The sequence below is a fragment of the Phascolarctos cinereus genome, unplaced genomic scaffold (genome assembly GCF_003287225.1).
Source record: "Phascolarctos cinereus isolate Bilbo 61053 unplaced genomic scaffold, phaCin_HiC Scaffold_3;HRSCAF=262, whole genome shotgun sequence".
Lineage (NCBI taxonomy): Eukaryota > Metazoa > Chordata > Mammalia > Diprotodontia > Phascolarctidae > Phascolarctos > Phascolarctos cinereus.
The window spans coordinates 51,998,731-52,022,501 of record NW_027555736.1 but is presented as its reverse complement, the minus strand read 5'-3'; the positions used below and the strand labels follow the sequence as shown (position 1 = coordinate 52,022,501).

The 23,771-nt window shown below is 38.6% G+C and overlaps 1 protein-coding gene and 1 pseudogene across 1 annotated transcript in view; one reads left to right on the top strand and one right to left on the bottom strand.

Moving 5' to 3' along the window:
* Window positions 1-23,771, top strand: part of P4HA1 (prolyl 4-hydroxylase subunit alpha 1) — a 54,522-nt gene that overhangs the window by 13,076 nt on the left and 17,675 nt on the right. The window contains 3 exon segments of the mRNA XM_021006089.2: window positions 3,335-3,472; window positions 15,510-15,749; window positions 17,622-17,827. Of these exon segments, the coding sequence (XP_020861748.1) occupies window positions 3,335-3,472; window positions 15,510-15,749; window positions 17,622-17,827 (584 nt within the window).
* Window positions 11,693-15,359, bottom strand: LOC110221470 (TOX high mobility group box family member 3-like; annotated as a pseudogene).

Sequence of the window (23,771 nt, the reverse complement as noted above, 5' to 3'; positions counted from 1 at the left end):
TTATGTACAACCCTCTAAATATCTGAAAACAATAATCATGCTACCCACCCCCCAATGTCTTCTGTTCTTCAGGATAAATATCCCCAGTTCCCTTTACCCCTCTTCATATGACATAAACCTCAAGGCCCTTCATCACCTTGGTTGCCTTCCTTTGGACATTCTCCAGTTTATAAATCAGTGTTTTTCTCAAACTGGTATCCAGGATTAAACACAGTACTCCAGATATGGTCTGGCTAGGTCAAGAGTATACTTGGATACTCTTGGAAACTACTCTTTGGGATGGTTTCTGGAAGCCATACGTTTAATGCAGGCCAGGATTATATTAGGTTTTTAGGCTACCATGTTGTATTCCTGACTCAATAGTGAACTTGCAATCCATTAAAGCCCCCAGATTTTTTTTTAAAAGAACTATTGACTAACCAAACTTCCTCCATCCTATTCTTGTGAATTTGTTTTTTTTTTTAACCCAAGTGTAAGACTTCACATTTATCACTTATTAAATTACAAGTTATTATTAGATTTAGTTCAGTGGATCTTTTTAGGTCCTGACTCACCCATTGTGTTAGCTAACCTTCCCAGCAATCTATGACTATCTCTGAGTCAGTGAAAAAAATGAAAGCAGTATAGAGCCAAGCACAGATCCTTTGAGTCTTACCCTGGAGACCTCCTGTTACATTGACAGAGAGCCATTCATGACTGTTCTTTGAACCTGGCAATTCAAGTCTGTTCAGAATCTCTCAAGTTGTATTATTATCTGGTCCACAACTCTCCATTTTCTCTATAAGAAAATAGTTTCAGATACTTTTATCAAATGATTTCCTAAAATCTAGGTGAACTATATAGTATTTCTCTAATATATGAAGTTTAGTAACTTTGTTAAAAGGGAAACAAGATTTCCTCGTCTAGCATGACCTATTTTTTTTGCATGACCTATTCTTGATGACACTAACTTGATGATTTATAATTATTGCTTCCCTTTCTAGATGTCCATTAACCATGTCTTTAATATTCTAGTCTAGAATTTTTCCAGGATAGAGAACAGGCATATTGGCCTATAGTTTATATGCTCTATTCTCTTCCCCTTTTTTTGAAAATCAGGACAAGAATTACCCTTTTATAGTTTCAGAGTACCTCTCATATTTTCCATGATGTTTCAGATATTACTGACAGTGGCTTAGCATTCACATCTGCCAGTTCTTTCAGGATATAATTCCTCTGAGACAGCTGACTTGAATCCATCAAGGACAACCAGGTGCTCTCTTTCTGTTGCTTTCCTTATCTTGGGTATCAGTTCGTTGCTAGCAATTTTTTATTCTCTCATTTCTGGTGCAAAAGTCTTCTTGACAGAGAAACCAGTTATTAGAGTCCAGTTTCCTCCTGCTCTAAGCAAAGGCTCTATCCATCTTCTTTGATATTTCCCTTTCTCCCAGTATTGTTGCTGTTAGCTTCTTTAGCTGGCATCAATTCACCACAAGTTTTAACACTAAAGAAATAATTTTTTAGAAGATTGTGCCTTGTTCTTATACCAGCCTCTTTAACCTGCTTTTTCTTCCATCTTCTGTACATTTCTTTTTGATATGGTAGTTGGTAAAGTCTCCTGTGAATCCATAGTTGTCTCTTCAAACATTTCTCATTTTTCTTCCTCATTCAGATTGTTTCTGTGTTCTCAGAATTTCATTCTTGAGAATTTCTTATCCCTTCTGGGCTGATTTTGTCCTGTTGAATTTTAGTTTATGCGATTCTAACAGTCTTTCCTCTCCCTTTGAAATCTACTTTTTTCCAAATCAGACTACAACAAGCTTTCCTCTCCTCTGTCATTCCCTTTCTTTCCCCTTCTCTCCCATGTTCTCACCACTTCTACCTTAGCAATTTTCCCCTACCGGTGAGAATTAGATCCAGAATAGGATTGCTTCTTATTGGTTCCCTGCACATTTTGGAGGATGAAATTGTCATTAAGTCAAGTTAAGAAGTCCTTAGCTGCTCTTACTTAGAGAAGGAGAGGAGAGAACAGGTGTCTGAATAATTGAGGTTTCTAGTCACTACTACTTCATGCCTGTATACTAGGCTTATGATCTGTTTCCCTGAATGTCTCATCTATTTACTTTTCCTTTTCTTTTCTTTTCTTTTTTTTTTTTTTTGGTCCAGAGGCTCTGTAGTCTTGTTTTTGTTCAGTTGTTTTCAGTCATGTCCAACTCTTTGTAACCCCATTTGGGGTTTTCTTGGCAAAGATACTGGAGTGGTTTGCCATTTCCTTCAGTTCATTTTACGGATGAGGAACTGAAGCAAATAGGGTTGAGTGACTTGCCCAGGATCACACAGCTAGTAAGTTGTCTAAGGTCAGATTTGAACTCAGGAAGAGGAGTCTTTCTGACTTCAGCCTTCGCACTGAATCCGCTCTGCTGCCTAGAGGTCTTGATCTGTAGTCTGCTCCATAACAAAATCATTTCTGTTTCTCCCTCTGACCTTCACCCAAATGCTCTCCACATGTATTTTCCTCCTCTGGTTCGTGGATTTCCTTACGTAAATTAAATATACTTTCCTTATAATTGTGTCTTCCATCACCTACCCCCATAACCTTATTTCTATCCCTTTGCCTGTCCTGTTTATCTACGATAAAGAATACTTATTTAGAGCCATATTTAGTCATGGTTTTAATCCTGTGACTAAAGTCTCAGTGATGCCTAAGAAGTCAAATTTGTCCACTTAATTTTGGTCTTCCACTTCCATTTCTCTATAGGTGTTTGAGGTCAGGTGTCTTACTACTGGCTTCTTTCTTGGATTTCTTCTTTTCCTTCTGTGAACCTATGACCATCTCAAAGGGTATTCTTTAACTTCAGCTGTGTAGGACATAAATAGGCAGTCTTCTCCCTCCCTACTTCTTTTTAGTTTAAAGCCCTTTCATTTATCAAAATTTGTTAATAGACCAAAGAGTTTTTAGCTTAAAAATCACAAATTTGTTCATCCTTCATGAATCCCTTGTGATTGTGCTTCCTGTTTTGTTTTTTTTTTTGGCTAACCAATATAGCCATCAGTTCCCCAGTGCTGAATTTTGAGCCTGCTTTTATCCCAGTTGTAGATGCTGATATGGAAGAAAGAGACCCAGATTTACCTCTGCATTCTATATTAAGTGTACTACAGAATTTTGATCAGAAGTAAACTGAATAACTTTTGGTAATTGAATTCTTAACAAATACAAAGACACTTTATTCTTTTATCTATAAATACAGTAGTTTTAATGATCTTTCTTTACAAATTTGTGTGCAAACTCTGAATTGATAAACTAAATCAAATCTGGAGGCTTAATCTCTCTCTCTCTCTCTCTTTTTTTCCCCAGGCTTCATTTCCAACCTGACCATTCAGAGACAGTATTTCCCAAACGATGAAGATCAGACTGGGGCAGCCAAAGCTTTGTTGCGTCTCCAGGACACCTACAATTTAGATACAGATACCATCTCAAAGGGTAACCTTCCAGGTAAGATGAGCCGTACTTCCCAAAACACCTGTCACCTGGCTGATCTGCTCAGTCTGTTAGTACTCTGACAATGTGAAGAGTTTTTGTATTTTCGGCTCTGTAATTGACAGTATGACTGGCAGTCTTGAGGCCTGAAATAACCTTCCTTTTTCTGTACTTGATAAGTTGGATACATGCTAGAAACTGATCTTGGAAGGCAAAATTGGTTTAAAGAAATAAGGAAAGAAAACTTTTCCAGAGTGTTTTTTTTTCTTAGTTTTCCTGCTTTGTATAGAAAATTTCCAGAAAGTTGGCTATTACAGTATGTATATACCACATTTCAAGGTGGGACATGTGGCGGATATACACAATCAGATTTTTTTTTAAAAGTGCTCTGCATTGTGCAGGATATCCTGCTTTTTTACTTATTTCTGGCACAGGCTCTATCCGTGTCAGCTGCCAGCTGAGCTGGGATATGAAGTCTCACTTTGCCACCACTCTGTGCTTCTGGGGATTTCCTTGGTTCTGTTGCTTAGAGAAATAGGAAATTTTACCTGCTGCCTTTGCTTAGATTAATGCTAAAGGGACCTTTTGAATTGGTTGATTTTTTAATTTGAAAAGAACAGTGGAGCTAGTTTTTTCCCAGTTGAACAAATTGAGGTCATTTGCTGTGAATTTCTTCTTCCCCTCTTTTTCTCATATCCTATCACTCAAATGCCTTCTGACTTCTCCTCCTTCACAGTTTCACATGATGAAATAGGCTTACCCTTACCAAGGCCAAACCCTCTACCTGGCCGAGTAATTCCATTCCATCCTGTCTCCTTCAACAGATTCCTCCCTGCCCTGTCATCCCTGCTCTTTTACTTATTTTCAATCTCTCTCTCTCTCTCACTACTGGCCATTTTTCTACTGCCTACAAACACGACCATGTCTCCCCATACTGAAAAAACCTTTGCTTAATCCTTTCGTCCCTGCTAACTATTGTCCTCTGTCTCTTCTGCCCTTTGTAGCTAAACTCTTCCTAAAGGCAGTCCACAATGAGTGCCTCCACTTTTTCTCTTCTTAACCCTTTCTATTCTGGCTTCCGACCTTATGGTTCTACCAAAACTGCTCTTTCCAAAGTTGCTCATGATCTTTTAGTTGCCATGTCCAGTGGCCTTTTCTCTATCCTCATTCTCCTTGACCTCTCTGCAGCGTTTGATGCTGCTGATCACTCTCTCCTCCTTGATACTCTCTTCTGTCTAGCTTTTGAGGACACTGTGCCCTCCAGGTTCTCCTGCATCTCTGACTATTCCTTCTTCTTTGCTGGATTCTTCTCCATATCACACCCTCTGACCCTAGGTGTCCCTCAGGGTTCTGTCCTGGGCCCTCTTCTCTTCTTCCTCTAAACCATTCCCGTTGGTGATCTCATCAGCTCCAGTGGATGTAATTACCATCTCTGTGCTGAAGATTATCAAACCTACCTTTCCTGCCCCAACCTCTGCTGACCTTGAATCGTGTATTTTCAACTGCTTTTCAGGCATCTCAAACTGGATGTCCAGAGGACATTCTAAACTCAACATGTCTAAAAACCGATTATCTTTCCCCCAAGACCTCCTTCCCCTTCTACCTTCCCTATTACTGCAGAGAACAACACCATCCCCCAAGTCCCTCAGGCTGAAGAGTCATCCTGGATTCCTCACTATCTCTTACTCTTCCCTCTTCCCTCCCCCAGTATCCAAGCTGTTGCCAAGGCTGGCTGATTATACCTTGCAACATCTTTCATATAGGTCCCCTTTTTTCCTCTGATGCTGTGTGGTACAGGCTGTTATCCCCTCACACCTGGATGACTGCAATGGCTTACTGGTAGGTCAGCCTGCCACAACTCTCTCCCCACTCCAGTCCTTTCTCCATTCAGCCACTAAAGTGGTTTTCCTAAAGTGCAGCCCTGAGCATGTCACTCCCTACTCAGTAAACTCCAGGGGCTTCCTAGTGCAACCAGGAGCGAAAACAAAATGCTCTGTGAGGTATTCGACGTCCTTCATAAACCTCCTACCTTTCCAATCTTCTTAGACTTTACTCCCCTACCCATGCTCTGTCATCCAGTGCCACTGGCCTCAGGGGTGTTCCATGAATAAGACACTCCATCTCTGAGCTTGGAGCATTTTCTCTGGCTGTCCCACCTACCCTAGAATGTCTCCCTCCCCCATTCTGACTACTGACTTCAAGTCCCAACTAAAATCTCACCTCCTGCAGGAAGCCTTCCCTAACTCCTCTTAATTCCAGTGGCTTTCCTCTGTTAATTATTTGCTGTTTATCCTGTGTGTAGCTTGCTTTGTATGTTTGTTTACCTGTTGTCCCCCACATTAACTTGTAAGCTCCTTGAGAGCAGGGACTGTCTTTTGTCTTTTTTTGTATCCCTGGTGCTTAGTACAGTCTGGCACATAGTAGGCACTTATTTTTGATTGAAGTGAATTGAATTGAATAATGGTTACATTTTCTGCTTGTCTTCTCATTAACACTAATGCTAGTGTAGTCTGTAAGCTTTCCAAAGTTCATGAAATTTTAGCAATGTGTGAATTTTGCTTCTTTGCTCTATTAATATACTCTCATTTTTCTGATAAGAAGAGTGACTGCTGGTTATAAAAATTAACTTTTGGTTCCTTTGTTTCCTGTGAATTTTCCAAGTTGCTTGCAGTTTATAATTAGGGTTTGAAGAATTCATTATTGGTTGAATGGCTGAATAAGTTGTGGCATGTGATCATGATGAAACACAACTGTGATGTAAGAAGTGATGAGCAGGTGCTGAGTGAAGTGAGCAGAACCAAGAGGACTCTGTACACAATAACAGCCATGTTATGCAATGACTAATATTGTTAAACTGAACCCTTCTCAGCATTACAAGGATCTAAGACATCTCCAGAGGCCTCGGGATGGAAAATGCTGTCCGCATCCAAACAAAGAACTACGGAAGTCGAATCGCTATCACTTATTTTTACCTCCTGTTGAGTTTTGTTTCATCTTTCTGATGGTTCCTCCTATTGGTTTTAATTTTTACTAACAACTTCACTAATATGAAAATATGTTTCATGGGAATGTAAATGTAAAACCTATATCAGATTGTGCGCCGTCTTGGGGAGGGTGGGGGGGAGGAAGGGGGACAAAAATTTTCAACTCAAAAGCATATGGAAGTGATTGTTGATAAATAAAAATAAATTAATAAAATTTTTTTTAAAAGTGGAAAAAAAAGAAATGATGAGCAGGTTGATTTCAGAAAAACATGGAAAGACTTGCATGAAACAAATGCAGAGTGAAATGAATAGAACCAAGAGAATGTTGTATACAGTGACAGCAGTAATGTTTGAAGAGTAGCTGAATGATTAAGCTATTCTGAGTAATATGAACATTCAAATCAACTACAAAGGATTTATGAAGGAAAATGTTATCCACTTCCAGAGAAAGAACTGGTATATGGAAGTTTGTATTGTATGGTTCTGCATTGGTAGCTATATTAAATGTTGGCCTTCTCTAATGCTCGGTTGGGAGGTAGGGAAAAAGACAACTAGCAACTCCAAATGTAACGTGCGTGCCCCCTCCACCCCCCAAAAAAGAAACATTTGTCATTATCCTTCCAGATAGGGCAATCTCTTGGTTGAATCAACAACTGTACTCTTGATTCTATCCACAGACAGCTCAACACCTTATCTTAGTGATATGTTACTGAGGCTTTTTGACTTAGAGAATTTTAACTCATTACTTAAGTTCATCCATGTTGAGAAAGTCAGTTGTTTCTGTTTGGGAAAATTTTTTTAAAAGTTGTACTCTGAGGCTGTTTATTTTTCTATAATTTTTTGTATTGTAAATTTAATATCCAAAAGAAATATTATTAAGTAGAATGAAATTTCAAAAATTAAAATCATTTAAATTTTTACTGAGGGAAAAATACAGTTTTAACCATAGGAACAGTAACATTCATTTTCTCTTTGTCTCATTCTGAATTCAGTGGTATGCTTTATGAAGATCTATTACCTTTCCTTTTAATATGATTGCAGCCAATAGGTTTTGATTCTTTTGACTCCAATTTTGCATCACTTTATATATTTAACTTCAAATGTCTTTATATTCTTTGCTTTGACATTTTTATGGTGCCATGGTATTAATACATTTCAATGGATCTGTGATCTTAAAAATATGAGTATTCCATCTAAGAGTGTCACTGCTACTCATTGGTCGTGTCTTCCTGGGTGACCCATGTTCATGTCCTTTTTCCGCAGGGATCTGCTCAACACACTGGGAGCTGCTAGATTTCTTGACCTTGCATAGACATTAGTGGAGTACATAAGCTGCCCATCAGCCATCCGTTGCTTCTGCTGTATGTCTGGCTGTATTCCTTTTCTGGTCATACATCTCTGGTATTCTTTATGCTACTTCTTCTGCATATTTCTTGATTGGTAATAGGTTGTGATTTGTTTACTCCAGCCAGGCACCTCTTTGCCCACTGTTTTTTGGATGACGTGGTTTCAGAAATGGGTATTCCATGATTTGCAGTGTATAGCCCCACTGGAAAGATTACTCAAATGGATCTGCAATTGGTTTAATCTGGAAGTTCCTGCCAGTAATCTAGATCATCCCGATCCACACCTGTCCATCTGGGGCGACTCTTGTTCATGTCTTCTCAAAAGTTTGCTATAAGGAGGCCTTCCTTGATTTCTCTTACTACCCTGCTTGTCCATCTGTCATCCTTCATTCCTGCCACATGAGCAGCCCATCTTTTCTTCTTTGCTGATGTCCTTACTCTTGCTCTTCATAGGAGTTCTTTGTTGGTTCTGTGTTTCAGTACACTCACATCCATCATATGCCTCTCCATTGTTCTCTTTGTGATACTTTTAATTCTTCAGAGGTAGTTGTATTCTGTTTCTTACTGCTATATAGTAAAACTGGTAGAATGTTAGTATTGAAAAGATGGGCTCTCATGGAAAGCCTGGGGTCAGGGAAGGAGCTTTGCGCTTTCCCCAGGACAACTCAAACCACTTTCTTTCTCTTCATTTTGGGGCCCAATTCATTGTCCAACATTAGAATCTATCAAGGATTAATGTACAGATGAACCAGATCTATGGGTTGTATATACAGTTGTATATCTGGACAATAGGCTTTCTTCATCCATTTCTGTACTTGTGAGAATATAGATCTCATTTAGGTGGTTCTGCACCATTCTGGGACTTCATTTAGTTAATATAATGTCAACCACAAATGGGCATCTCTGGAGGAACTTGCCACCCATAGGCCATCCCTTTTTCAACCTGGTTTCTCTGCTGAACATCCTATATGATGTCAGACAACTTTGGCAAAGAAAAGTCTTATTTTTTTTTATACTTTGCTGCATATTAATAGTGTCATTAAACAAGGTTACCTGTAACCTTTTAAGCAATCTCGACATACTTGGGAGATTAGCTTGTTAGAAGAGGAGAGCCTATAAGGATGGTAGCATTTTGCTGCAGAGAAGTAAATGCTTGTTTATATTCCATGCACAGTAAGTGCAGTACATACTTGTATTTTCCGTACCTTTCAGTCAGTTGTGTGACTATAAAGTTCAGGTCTGCAATGGGCTATCATTTATGAAAGCTTGCCTCTTCCCCTTTCATACCTTCATGAAAGATTCACCCAGTGCATGTGCAGATCATCTAATAATTTTGTAGAAGTGGGAAAGAAGACATGTGGATTGATAGCTTTGGTATTTTCTCTGCCTTTTTTGGTAACAGGGTCCATGATTTTTTTCTAAGCCTTTGACATCTCCTCTTCTTTCTTATATCTTGAGAATTAATCCCTCACTGTCCTCAAAATTGTGTTGCCTCCAGCATGGACCCCTTGTATCTTGCCTGTTCTAGTCAGCCACTTTTCCTATCTTTGTTTTATTCAGAGCTATTTTTACTTCTCCTGCAATACATCAGGGATGTTAGGTTCCAAATGTGAGTGTTTCCACTGTCATTAATAGAGAAGTTTGCTGTAAAACTCTCTCAATAGTATCTTTTCAATTTATCTTGTTGGTTTTTTTTCTTGTTTTGTGCTTAAATGTCCTTAGAATGTCCTACCTTGGTTGGATTGCTTGTCAAGCTTTTTAAGTCTTGTTTTTTCTCCCAGACTTCTTATTGTCTGAGGTACTAGTGTTCATAATATTTCACCATCCTCCTCTGTAATATTTCACAAACACATTTGTACTCTTGTGGTTTCCTTGACTGCCAAATCTATCTACCTGGTAAAGGAGAGCAAGTGTATGGTAGCTGATGAGTGTTCTAAGATGTTTTTGTCTTATTGTGGCAATTGGTGTGCATCTGTTAAACTTCCTTAAGAAATGATGAGAGTCTGTGTTGATGTCTATTCTTTTTAACCATTTTTTTGCCGTGTCAATAACTTGTTTAAATAAATCAGATTTGGAGTTACCTCAATTGCAAATCATTATTTTATTTATATTCTTTTTGGTTGATATTGATATTGAGCTTTTTCTAATTCAATAGTCTGACTATATGAAGCTGATTTAGCAATGATTCTTACAGTTGTTTCCTGTCTGCCAAAATAGAACTAATTATAATTAATTTCCTTGTTTGTGATGTTGTTTGGTACTCACCATGCTTATTGCCTCCTGACAGTCTTCCAGAAGAATGTACTTGTGATATATGTGTAACATTTCTCATAATAATCTTTAATATAACAATCTTATAAGCATTTTTACAAAACTCTCTTATTTCTTACTCTTGAATTGTGTTTTTGAACACTTTGCACAGTCTTCTGTTTTATGCATCTTTGCATTTGAGTCAGTATATTGAAGTTCATGTTGATTTAATTTGGAAAGTCTCAATGAGGGCTTTTTCCTTTGATGTCTTTTGTTTTTATACCAAATTCATTTTCCAGTATATTCTCAGTTGGTTTTTTGAAGAATTTCTCCACCTGCTCACCTCTTTGCCACAGATATTGCAATTAGTTCATACTGGTCATTTTGCAAATGTATGTTGTGAGTACAGCAAGATGAGAGGACCAAATAAGTGTCCCATGAAAAATGCCTTCTCGCTTTTAATTGCATGAAAAAATAATTCCACCAATTCCTTTATTTTTCCTATATAAAGAAATGTGAAACATCCTTGTATTTGGCTGCAACTTTCTTTAGCCTTCTCATTTAATTTATAGTAAGAATGTAAAGACTGATATGTAAGACAAAAATCTTACGTTTAGAATGCCAATAGCTGAATCAGTATTTATTTATATGTGGTCTAAAAATTTCACCTTTCTCACTACCCTCTGTTCCTTTCTCCTGCTTTGTCACTGTGAAAATATAAGGGAACTATGAAGGACAGAGGCATTTAGTATTTTTCTTTGTTTCATGGGTTGCCATGGCCAAAGGACTCTCACCACCAAGTGGCCTGCTAAGAAGTGATAAGCCTCTTTGTATTTATTTAGCTAGCCTAATCCTCTGAAAGTTGGATGGTTTGTGACTAGGACCATACTTCTGAGGTTTTTCCAGCGTAGTGTAGTGTAGCACTTGCTAAAGTTTACACTCTGCTCGAAGAGCGTTTTAGAACTCAGAGCTGCCCACACACCAGGATGAGGCATCAGACTAGGAGTTTGTGGGGGCGCATTAATATATTGATTCAACTTAATTGATTCAACTTTCCCTAATGGTTGGACATGCTTATTGTTTTTGTCTGTGCCCTGCCTCCATACAGATAAAGTGACTATTAATGATTTTGTACATAGGTCTTTTTTCCCTTTCAATAATGTCCTTGGGATATAATTCCAGCAATAGGATGGCCAAGTCAGTTTTGTGAGTTACTATATATTATTATGTTGTTCTTCCAAGTGCTTGTATTTGTGTCTAGTCCCCCCCGTCGCAACGTCAAAGCGAGTTTTTGTCACATTTGTATTTTGCTAATTTAATGACTAAAAGATAGTATGTCTCAATTAAATTTTTTATCATAATGTCCCATATTTATTAGACCATTGGATTCACATATTGTAGGTAAAGCTTGAATAAATTAGAAAGAAATACCTGAAGGAGTATAGCTTTTCTTTTCTTTCAAAACCAGATGATTTATAGTTAGCTAAAAGATGATACATAGCTACATTGTATTGTTTATTGACTCTCTGAGGACCATTGACCTATCATGCACCCCTACATAACCACTGTCCACAATTTATAGTTTTAGCCAAATATGGTTTACCCTTACATCTCCTCTTCCCAAAAAATACAAATCAGTTTTGCACTGTTTATCTTCAGAGGATACAAACCCGTAATAATACTTGAGTTTGTGTCTGGGCCTGTATTTGTGACTGGTGCTGCTGAGGGGCTGGCTGGGGACTTCCAGTGGCAGGAAAGGGTGGAGTGGTCTGTGAAGCTACAGGGGAATGTTGTCGAGGAGACGCCCGAGACTGGTGCTGCATGTGTTGGTTTTGCTGCTGCTGCATTTGTTGCAACTGGATAAGCTGTAGCTCCTGCTGCATTTGGTGTTGATGGATTTTTATGGATGTGTTGCTGCTGCTGCAAATACTGTTGCATGTGGTGTTGAAAATGCTGCTGTTGCATTTGTTATTGGATTTGCTGATGCATCTGTTGTAGCTGCTGCTGCAGCAACTGTATCTGATGCCATTGAGCTTGCACTGAGATGGTGTGGCAACCATGGCTGTTCCCATCCAGCTAATTAATGAGGCCAAAATGTTTGTTGGCGTGTTGGCTGCAATGGTAGCAGTAGCTACAGTCTGATTCCTTGGCAGCCTTGTGGTTAGCTGTTTAGGAGCAATTACCCTGGGAAGTGACTGTGGATGAGTTTGACATTGGTGCATGTTGAGAAAGAGGAGCAGGAGGATGATGAATTAGTAGACGCCAGAGCCCGCTGTAATTGTCTGTGCTTTCGCCATTCTGCAGCAGCCTTGGAAGCAAGACTTGCTTGATAAGCAGCAAGTGCCTTTAGGTATTCTTTCTTGGCAGCCTCAGTTTTCCTTTCACATCCCTGCTTTTGTCTTTCACCCAGGCTCTCTCACGTTGATGCTGCTATTTTTGAGACCTCTCCAAAGGTTGTACTAGGGTTTTGACCTTTAATTGCAGCTTCTGTGTTTCTGAAGAATAAGGCATGGGCTGACACTGATTTCTGTGGCTCATTGGGATCTTTCTTTTTCTTTGGAATTTTGGGCTTCTTGCCAGAATCTGGAGCAGCTCTTCTCTCTTCAATGGCATCATCTTCATTGATAGAGCTCTATGGGGAAGGAGTTACTGATTTGCTTTCAGGAAGTGAAGGAAATGTGTGAGGCATTGTGGCACCCCCTAAATTTACAGTTGGGCACTGAGCTTAGATTAGTTAATGGTTGTGAGTGGGCAGCAGGCACAGTTCCAGAACGAGCATTATTATCATATAGACATTAGACTTCATGTTCAAGGAGTGAGCTTGATGATATGACAGCATGCTCCATATGCAGTCCACTGCCATGGATTACATCATCCTGTTCCACAAGGTTTCTTTATATTGTAAAAGAAGGAAGATCCAAGGCTTGAGAGAAACTGAGGTATAAATTCATTTCCCTGTGCGGGAAGTGGATCACTGAGGCTTTGAAAGAGTAACAGTACATCTGACATTCCCAAGGTCTGGTTCTGGAGGTGGAATGGTTGGTGGGATTTTAGACTCTTCATCCCCAGGGCTTAGAGTATGGAATGTCTCACTGGTAGTAAAGAAGGCATCATCAGTCATATTAGTATAGTTGTTATTGTTTCCAAGCAAACCAACGTTATGTTTTAAGGGAGAGTCTTGTTGCTCTTCATAATATGAACTTCAAAAGGGGCTCCCTTTGTGTCTGAGGGGTGGGCGACTTGCTGTAGCTGTAGTACCGTTCATATGTGGGTATTATTGATTTGTATTTTTCCTTTCCAAAGTTGTCTTGAGGTCCTTAGACCAATTCTCCATTGGGAATGACATATTACTTTTCAACTTCTTGTTAATTCTAAATGTGAGACCTTTATCAGAGGTATTTATCGGAAGTATTGTTTTCCCAACCCATTTCTTTTCCTTATTTTAGAGGCAGTGCTTTTTGTTCTAAAAATCGTATCTATTATTTTTTTTGTGTGTTCAATAATTTCTCCACTTTTTTGTTAACATTTTTTTCTCACCACAATTGATACAAGCTTCTTGAAAGCACAGAGCAAGGACCACCGGTCATTTTGTTTTGTGCCTTGTACACAGCAAGAGCTTGCTAGCTGCTTGCTGGGTTGAATTGACAATTCTCATACTGTTTCTCAGATGAAAGTGAACTATCTTAACACTAAATGTTTGGTAGTTAATATTTTGTTATTGAGTTCACTTTGGTATCCTATAACCAAAAGAGTAAAAAAGTAAAATGGTAAGCCTAAAAGAAGCTTTCTTTTTAGGCTCAGAGTCCACAATGATTTTCTTAATTTCTTTTAGAAAAGCCTCAGGTTCTCTGTAGACTCCAGGAAGTAGGGAATGATAAATGGTAAACAATTAGCAAAATGAGGTTAGTTCCACTGTAAGAATCCTGCTGGCTCTTGATTTGTTTCTTCCCTGGAAACAGATAATGTAATTGAACTTTATTTCTTGGTTTAAATAAACATGAGAAACGGTGAAACAAATATTTCTTTATCGTATTTTGAAAACGCTTTTTGAGGGTTGTGTTGATAAAGTTAATTTCTTCCTAGTTTAATTTCTGCCCATAACTGGGTAAAGATGAAAAATAAAACATTCCATCCTCTCTAGAAGTTATATATTGCTTCCTAACATCATAGCTTGCCTAAATTACAATTCTGAACCAGCTCAAGAAGCTTTCAACCTTTTATCTCCAAAATAAAATAATAGTAAGCCTAGATGCAGAGAGTTTCTGATGTATTATATTTAATGCCAGATGTTGGCTCTCTTAAACAGATTTTTAAAATAAGCCATAAACTCCCTTTTCTTCTACTCCTTTTGTAAAAGTAAGCTTATTCAATAGATACAGAATTGCCTGTCTCCTCAAATAAAATTCTGATTAGCCTGCCTTTGATGATATTTTTTTCTCATTTTGCCTTCCCTGCTTTCTTCTAGGGTTAGCTTATTCTCTGAATCTCTCGGGGGGGGAGGGGATATATTATGGTGAGTACTTTTCTGTTAGGATAAGGTACAGAAACAGTTTTTGTTTCATTGTTTTCTCTTTCATGCTGGATGTGCTTTTTTTTGTCATCAGAGTTTATGCATCTCATCTCTCCCTCTGATAGGCACTGAATTATACTAACAGAAAGGAAAATACATAATTTTCTCTGCAGGTCTTTCACTGAGCATTCAAAAAGGCCCTGGCGGAACATCCTTTTCTCCAAGTGAAAGCCTTGTTTCAGAAATGAGCTGTCCTGGAAGTTGGCCCTGTTCTCTAGAAGAGGCAGCAGAGGTAGTAGAGTCGGAGCACTTGAATTTTAATCTTGACTTTGCTCTTTGACATCTTCCAGGGAGGAACAGGTAGTGGTGTAGTGAGAAGAGGGCTGGCCTTGGAATTAATCTCTCTGAGTTTCAGTTTGCTGATCTGTAAAACTGGCATAGGGATACCTTTAGTACCTAACTCGTGGGTTGAGGAGATGATGTGCATAAAGTGCTTTGGTGACTTTGAAGCATTATTAAAATGATAACTTCCTTTTGTGACTTTGGGCAATTCACTTAACCTTTCTGGGCCTCAGTTTCCCCCTTTATAAAGTGAGCGGGTTGGACCATTTGATCTCTAAAGTTTCTCACTTCTAAATACTGTGATCTTGTCCTTGCCTTCAAGCTCCTGCGAGCCAACAAGAGCTGCATATCTAGTAAATATAACATTTGATATTAGTATTAGAACTCCCTGTGCGAATTAAAAGGAGCAAAATGGTGGTGCTGTGCTTAGATACGCAACCCGTTTTAATTACTTGATATGTTGGCGGCATATTAACTCCAGGAGAGCTATTAAACATCTTAGGAATTTAAGAAAAAATGTTACTTGTAGTACCTACTTACAGAATTCTGTTATGGAAAATATAAGGACAGACACTTGTGGTGTAAGATTCTGTATCTTACAAGCTTTGTTCTTTTTGCAGGAGTAAAACACAAGTCTTCTCTGACAGCCGAGGACTGCTTTGAGTTGGGCAAGATAGCGTACACGGAAGCCGATTACTACCACACTGAGCTGTGGATGGAGCAAGCGTTAAAGCAGCTGGAGGAAGGAGAAGTATCCACCCTTGACAAAGTTTCGGTTCTAGACTATTGGAGCTATGCTGTGTATCAGCAAGGGCACTTGGAGAAAGCACTACTGCTTACCAAGAAGCTTCTTGAACTGGGTAGGTCAGAACTGACCCTCTTAGACTTTTCTGAGATAGGGGAGCTGCCTGCCTGCCTGCCTCATTCTTCCATCTCGTGTTCTCAAAAGAACTTTCTAAGGATCAATTTTGATAAAACTAAACATTGCCACTCTGTTAAAGACTGCTTGGGTTTCTTTACCTTATTCTCTTAAGGAATTTTATAATTCCATTGTGAGATGGCGTATTCAATTTAAAACTAATGCTATATTAAATTATAGCCTGCTTCCTAATTTTTACGGGTACAGAGTTTGGCATGGGGTTTTTATTTGATGTATTGTACTGTTCTTCAAAATTACATTTACTTAAAATAGATTTTGAATTTAAAATAAATTATGATAGTGCTAATGATATGGGGGAGATATAATATGGGTTCAATCCTTAAGCATTTATCATAATTATTAACATCGTAATGTACATTATATAACAGTTATACAGTTCATATTATGTGATATAAATGCTTAAGTCTTAAACATTTTATTCGTTTAAAAAATGGAGTTTAGACCCTGTAGTTCAACTTAGGTTGCCATATTTCTTAATTTTACTATCTTTTTAAAAGAAGCAAAGTTTTCTTTCTGCAGAACCAGAGCTCTGGGATTCTCTTGAAGTTTGTATCACTGGAAATCTGGTTCACGTTTCCTTCCTAATATCTTTGTTCTTCAGATGCATAACGGTTACTTGGCAGGGCACATGGCATAATGTAAAAGTAACCCTTGAAATTCAGAAAACATTTTCACTTTGAACTCTTTCTTAACGGAGAATAATTGAAGTCATAAGTATCATGGGTAACATCTGAACTACAATCAGAAGTCATTTTGTAATCCGGATGATAGATACAGGTTTCCAGACTTGTTTTTACTTGTGTGATGTCGATTTTTCTCTTTCAAAGTTTTAACCCTTCATCCTTGAGAGTAGTAGGCAGTTCTGACTAGCAATTCTGTGGTAGCTATTGGCTTCTAGCTTGTCTGGAAGTTATGAATATAACTTATTTTCCTCTTCCTTCTCAGAATGTTGAGGTTAAAATACTCCTAGACTTCAGAGGCAGGCCAATTCTGCCGTTATTGTTGGTGGTGGTGGTGATTGCTTTTCACCTCTGCCCAGTATTTTCTTTGTACTTAAATAAGATCTCTGATTTTTGTCTGTATGACATTTCTTTCACCAACGCAGATTGCAAACCCTCTGTGGTTTAGTAGACTGTCTTTAAGAATTATTGAAAAAAAGTTCATCCCACTGTAGTTATTCTGGTGATTAGTCTCTCTGAACTTAGCTATAGAGGCATCATGATATAATGGAAAATGTGGTAATGAAAAGTGTCAGACTTTAAGTCAGAGGACCCAACTTTGGGTCCACTACCTGTATGATCTTGGACAAGTCACTTAACCTTTAAGGCCTCAGTTTCATCATGTGTAAAATGAAGTAGTTGGACTAGATGGATCTCTGATGTCCCTTTGAGCTCTAAATCCTTGATCCTAGGTTGGTCCTTTGACAGACATCGATGGACCGAAACTTGAAGTCGTTGTATTACCAAAGCCTGTGCTCCACTAGCATAGCCTTTTGGGATCCCTGAGTCGCCTCCATGACATAATGAAGCATTGGAATGAGAGATGCTAGTAGACATCCCACATACTGATGACTTTTTTTTTTTGGTCTCAGAAAAATCCTTTCCCTTGTTCTGGACACAACTAAGATGGGTGAGACCTTCTTCACTGATAACCAAGAAGTGGTTGAGTAAATTTCCAAAGTAGAAGTATAGTACTTGTTAGCCTGAAGTAAATACTTCTCCTTCAGGACTGCTGTGTTCTTACTATGTGCTGATCTTTAAACATCTAATGGTCTTTCTTACTGTGTCACTAGATCCTGAACATCAGAGAGCCAATGGAAACTTAAAATATTTTGAGTATATAATGGCTAAAGAAAAGGATGCCAATAAATCTACCTTGAAGACTGCTGATGACCAACCTGAGCAGGAAAGTGCTCCCAAGAGAAAGGAACGTGCCAAGGATTACCTGTCCGAAAGGCGGAAGTACGAAATGCTGTGCCGTGGGGAGGGTCTCAAAATGGTAAAGTGGAACAGCCAACTCGTGTGTGTGTGAGAGACAGAGTGGGGCACCTGAAAGTGCTGGAAATTGATACTCAACGCATCATATAGGGAAGGTCAAAAGTGCCTTTATACCCAGAGAATAGATATTAAAGTGGCTGCAAATATAGAAACTTTTCTTATAATGATGAAAATGATGTCTACTAATTTGTAAACATAACATTTGTGTTATCCCAGTCAGCCTACGTGACAAAGATTATTTAAGCCATTTTTAGTGTAGGTCCATGGGGACTTTAGGCTCTGCTATACTTCATTTGGGGTCTGTCAACATGCATTTGTTAATTATCTACTTGTTGTAGATGTGATGGTAGGTGCTGGGATGCAGAGAAGACCCTGCCCTCAAGGACCGCCTTACATTCTGTTTTAGATACAGATTCAAGTAAGATTGTTTAGGAATGTCACTCATACTACATAGCATCGCTCTTAGTAGCATCACCCATAGAAGACTAGGGTCATGATATTGGAAGGGATCTTTCTAGTCCTGTCTTGAAGACCTTGCCAGAATCCTATCTTTCAGTATCCTGGACAGGTGATTATCCAGAGTGTCTGGACACTTAGGGAGGAACCTCACCTCACATGGAGCCCATTCTGGTGTGGGGTAGCCACCATTTCACAGAGTTCTGCTCATTTGTGACATCCGCCTTCTGGTCCTTGTTTTGTCCTTATCCTCTGGAGCAGCATAGAACAAATACAAGTGCCTATTTTGTGAAGGGTCCTGTCCTAAGTACTATCTGTACAAAGTCACAGATGAGAGACCTGGGTTCAGGAAGCTTGCGTTCTACTGGGGGATGCAATGTATGCACAGATAAGCAAATATAATAGCATATACAAAGTAGTTTGAAGAGCAAGAGAACTTTAACAGTGGGGAGGGGGAGGGAGGAAATGACAAAGTCCTCACATGGAACGTGGCACCTAAAGTGTGCTTTGAAGGAACCTGGGGAGTCTAATGGTCAGAGAGGTGAAGAGAGAGTCCATTTCAGATGTGAGGCACAGCCTTTGCAAAACCTCAGAGGTGGGAGAGGAATCCCATTAGGCCAGTAGAATCACGAGTGTGGGAATGAGAGCAGTATAAAATAAAACTAAAGATAGGTGGGAGCCAGACTGTGCAGGACTTTAGATGCCAAGTTGGGAATTTTGTGTTTTATCTTAGACACAAGAGGAAGCTAGTAAAAATTATTATTATTATTGTTAAAAGAGTCAAAGCTATATTTTAGGAATAGCATTTTGGCAGCTATATTTTGGAAAAGGCAAAGATTTGAGGTGAGAAGATCAATGAGGAGGCTGTTACAGGAAGAGAGTAATGAGAGCCCCAACCAAGGTGGTGGGCATGTGAATGGAGAGGAGACAGATGCCAGAGATGAAGAGGAGGTCAGTGACAGTATGTTATAAGCTACAGAAAGCTCAAGTAGAAAGAGGACTGAAAGAAGACTGGGTTTAGCAGTTAAGAGACTGTTGGTAACCTTGAAGAGAACAATTTGAGTGGTGTTGACCAATTGCAAGAGGCTGAGAAGTGAGAAGGGAATGGAAGTAAGGGGTGTAGATGAACCTTCCTTCATATATGATAGCTTTTTTTTTTTGGCTAGGCAATGGGGTTAAGTGACTTGCCCAGGGTCACACAGCTAGTAAGGGTTATGTGTCTGAGGCCAGATTTGAACTCAGGTCCTCCTGAATCCAGGGCTGGTGCTCTGTCCACTGCGTCACCTTCCTGCCCCCTTGTGAAGACATTTGTGAAGCTAGCTTTGTTTCCCTCCACTACTCACACTTTGGAGTCCTCTTTCCAGGGCTCAGTTACATTTAAGCTTCTCCTACAAAATGTATTTTATTTACCACTCAGTAAAAGGAAATTGATGTCAATATGTGGAGATTTTATTAATGTCTTGAGGAAGAATGATCAGATCTTATCAATACTGGTAGCATACATAATGAGTTATTGTGCAAAGTATAGAATTCTGTGAATAATATATCATCTCTTTCAACTTGAACCAGTCTGGCTTGATTTTGTTTTTTTAGTTTTATTCAAGTAAAAGCTTCAAAGTGCAGAGATTCAATAGAAGGAATTTCACTTTAACATCATTTCCTTAATATACACAAAATGTTTCTTTAAGGTGTCTGAAATACTCAATTTCCAAGGTCAGTGGTGAAAGTTTACATGTTTATAACATGATCTCATAGGAAAAGGAAATAATGAATTTGGGCAGCCAGTATCTTTTGAAGAGGTAAGAATGACTTGGAAAAAGGAGATGTCAAGAACTCATATATACTCCTAATGTCTGCCACTAATGAATTCAAACCATATTTGCTTATAACAAAAATATCTGCTAAATAAGTGTTGTCAGTTAGCTGATGATTAACCACAGAAAGTCATTCATTCATTTACTCACCATATTTATCAGGCACCAACCATATATACAAAGTGTGGTAGGGTACAAAGAATGAGATGCAAGACTTAACCTCGTGAGCTTGCAAGTAGCATGGATGATAACTCCAGGGTGGTATGTGTGTGAGTGCCTGTACATGTTCATAGACTCACAGGACAGCGTTTTGTACTTCATGGGCTTTCCCACTCTGATAGAGGCGGGAGACTTCCTGTTTGGAGGATATAAGTTGTTCAGGTGTCAATACTTCAAAAATTACTTGTGTCAATTACTTAAAAAATCAGATGACTTGCTTTTTAATTGTATTCATTTGACACTTGTCCTCCTCAGGGATTCCCCAGGCACACCCAAAAGTTGTAAAATTAACACCAACCTTCCCCTCAACACCACCCCCCAATACAAAGAAACAAACCCTGAAATCAACAGCCTTGGGAATCAAAGGATAAACCAATTAAAATAACATTCTACAAGTCTCAGTAAAGTCCTGTGTTGCTCTTTACAGAACAGAATGAGGATAGCGGTTATAAGTTAAACCAGTAAGTAGAGAACAGAAATGGAGGCAGTCCACTAAGTTTCTGATTTGTTGTGGACATTAACCCATTGACTGCTTTATCTGTGACACATCTTTGCCCATTCTATAGACCAGATCAAATGGCAGAATACAAATTAAACTTATTTTTTCCTCAGTATAATCAGAATGTTTATCCCTTACCTGGGACATTTCCTTTTGTCTTTTTTTTTTTTTAGGAGGTGTTCAATGGATTGATTTTGTTGTTGCACTGCTCTCTGGTTCTAAGAGATCTGGACATTTTTCATTTATGATTTCTTAAAATATAAACCCAGGCCTTTTAAAAAATGATTTTCAGGGAGCCCGGTGATTCTTTAATTATTTCTCTTTAACCTGTTTCCAACATCAATTATTTTTGTTATCAGATACCTTATATTTTCAATCTTCTGATTTTGTTTTAATATCTCTTACTGTCTCTTGGAGTACTTTATTTCTGTTTGATCTATTTTGGTTTCAGGGAGACCATTATTCGAGTAAGGTTTGGCACTTTTTATTTATTCTCCTTTTAATTCCTTCCTTTAGAGCTTCTATTTCATTTAAAAAATACTTTATTTCTTCTAAGTATTCATATAGTCTTTGTGGAAAATTGTTTTTTTTTTTTTTCCCCTTTGATTCTTATAGAGTTAGACTTGCAATAATTCTTGATACTGGTTGAGGTCTCATTGATAGGTTGGTTTCTCCAACTGTAGTTTCTGAATTGGAGCTTTATTCCTGGGGTAGGATAGTCATCCTCTTTTGATCTCACCTTGAACTGGCTGTGTACCAGCACTGATCTCTACTTCCCAGTGTTAATCCTTCTCCCTACCTGCTTCTGTTCTCCAATCTTTGAGCTAGCGGGATAGATCTTGAGGACCCTCTACAGCAACTCAGAACAGAGTGCCTGTAACCTCAGGCACTGAATATTGGGGGTGTCCCAGTCTGAGTTCTGTCCCTCTTCTTATTGCCAGCCCCTGCATCTTGCAATGTCTCCAACTGTGGGCTTTTTCTGAGGGTTTTCCATTCTTGCTACCTCCAGACACAGAGCTTTGCAGGCCACACCTGTTTCTAGCCCATCAGGCAAAGAAATTGGGATTCTTTGCCATGCTGGCTTTGCGGATGGTTTCTTTTTCTCTTGCCTGAGGGCTTCTGGCTGACTCTTTTTTTGTGCAGTTCTGAGGTTGAAAAATCACTTATTGTATATTCCCATTGGACTTTCTGGTCATTATGTAGTTGGATGTGAATGTCAGCTTTCTACTGCAGTAAGTACGTAGGAGTTGGGCAATCTGCCTCCCTTCAGGCAAATTAGCCAGAATTTTGTGCATAGTTTTTAAGTGTTAAAAAGAGGATCTTGAAATTAATCCCAGAGGTAATTGCTGCTGGTTTATTGAGCAGAGATGATATTTCATTGGGCCTGTGCTTTAGGACTGTCACTTTGGAAACGATGGAGAGAGTGGGTTATAGAGGGACTTTTGAGGCCACGTAGGTTAACAGGTAATGAAGATGTGGAACTGGGGCTTGGTTGCATGACTGGAGAGTGGGAAAGGGACCTGAGAGATGTCTTCTTAGATTTGACCCCGTATTCTAAACTCGAAAGGTCTTTTTGAAATTTGACTCTGCTATTCAGTATGTTGGCTCTCCTTTCCAGTTTTGTGACACCTGCAGATTTGAAAGCTGTTCCATCTGTGCCTTATCCAAGTCATTGATGTTAAATCATGTGGGTCCCTGGAGGATTCCATGAATCTTCCCAGGTTGACATTGAACCATTTAAATAATTCCTCTTGGGGCCCAGCCACTCAACCAGTTTTGAATTGATCTAACTTTGTTCTTGTGAGAGCTCTCTTCTAGTTATCTTTTTCACAAATATAGCATAAGAAATTTATCAAATACTTTGCTAGAATCTAAGTGAAAACAGTAACTTCACCATCGCCCTGATGTACCAGTTTAGTGACCCTATAAAGAAAAACAGACCAAAAAAGGAAATAACGATAGTTTGACATGGTCTCTACCTTTTATGTTTTGTAATCAGTCACTCCCCAGTGTATGTTCATCTTCTCTGTTGCCTTCTACTTTAGTTTATGCATCTCCATGTTTCACTGAATTCCTTATATTTGTAATTTCTTAAAGCAACATAACATAATATATTCATATACCAGTTTTTTCCCCCACAGCCATCCTCCAGTTGATGGACATCCATTTTGTTTTTAGCTTTTTTGTTTCCATGAGAAAAAGTGCAGCTATAAATATTTTGATATAAGGGAGCTCTCTGTCTTGGACTTTCTTGGGGTTTACACCTATATGAATTGAATTTCTGGGACAAATAATAAGAAGAGTGTTGTGGTTTTTCTCAAGTTATTTCAAATTGGAATGACCCTTTCTTGATGCAAACCTGCTGGTTGTCTGTGATCACCCCATCGTTGTCTATGTGTTCACTAAGCCGTTCTTTCCCTAATATGGTGTAGAATTTTGCCAGAAATTGAATTAAAGCTCACAGGTTTACAGCTTGCAGACTTTATTATCTTTTTTCTTTTCAAAAGAGAATGAAGACATTTGTCTTTTTCCATTCACCAGCACCTGCCCTGTTCTCCATGATACTTTAAGGATATCTGGAAATTATTTGGGAGAGTGAGTTGAAAACCAGAAGAAAGCACTGCTTTATAATAAGGAAGCTGCCCAGTGACTATGAAGGAATCTTTGACACCTGGAATTTTATTTTGATGAAAAACACCTATTTCTTCCTTCTCCACAAAAACAAACAAAAACCCCTTGACAAAATTCATTTTTCATTCTGAAAGTCAGGTTGTTTTTAATGTAAAGAGTCACTGTTTGCCAAAGCTCTTTGAGATGGTTTTATTATATGAGAAATAACCCTTTTCCCCCAACAAAGTAAATTAAATTTACCTGGGAATTTCTTACTTATTGTCCTGTATCCTTTCTAGTGAGTGAGTATTTATTACTATTCATAGTACAAAGACTATAGTGTTTTC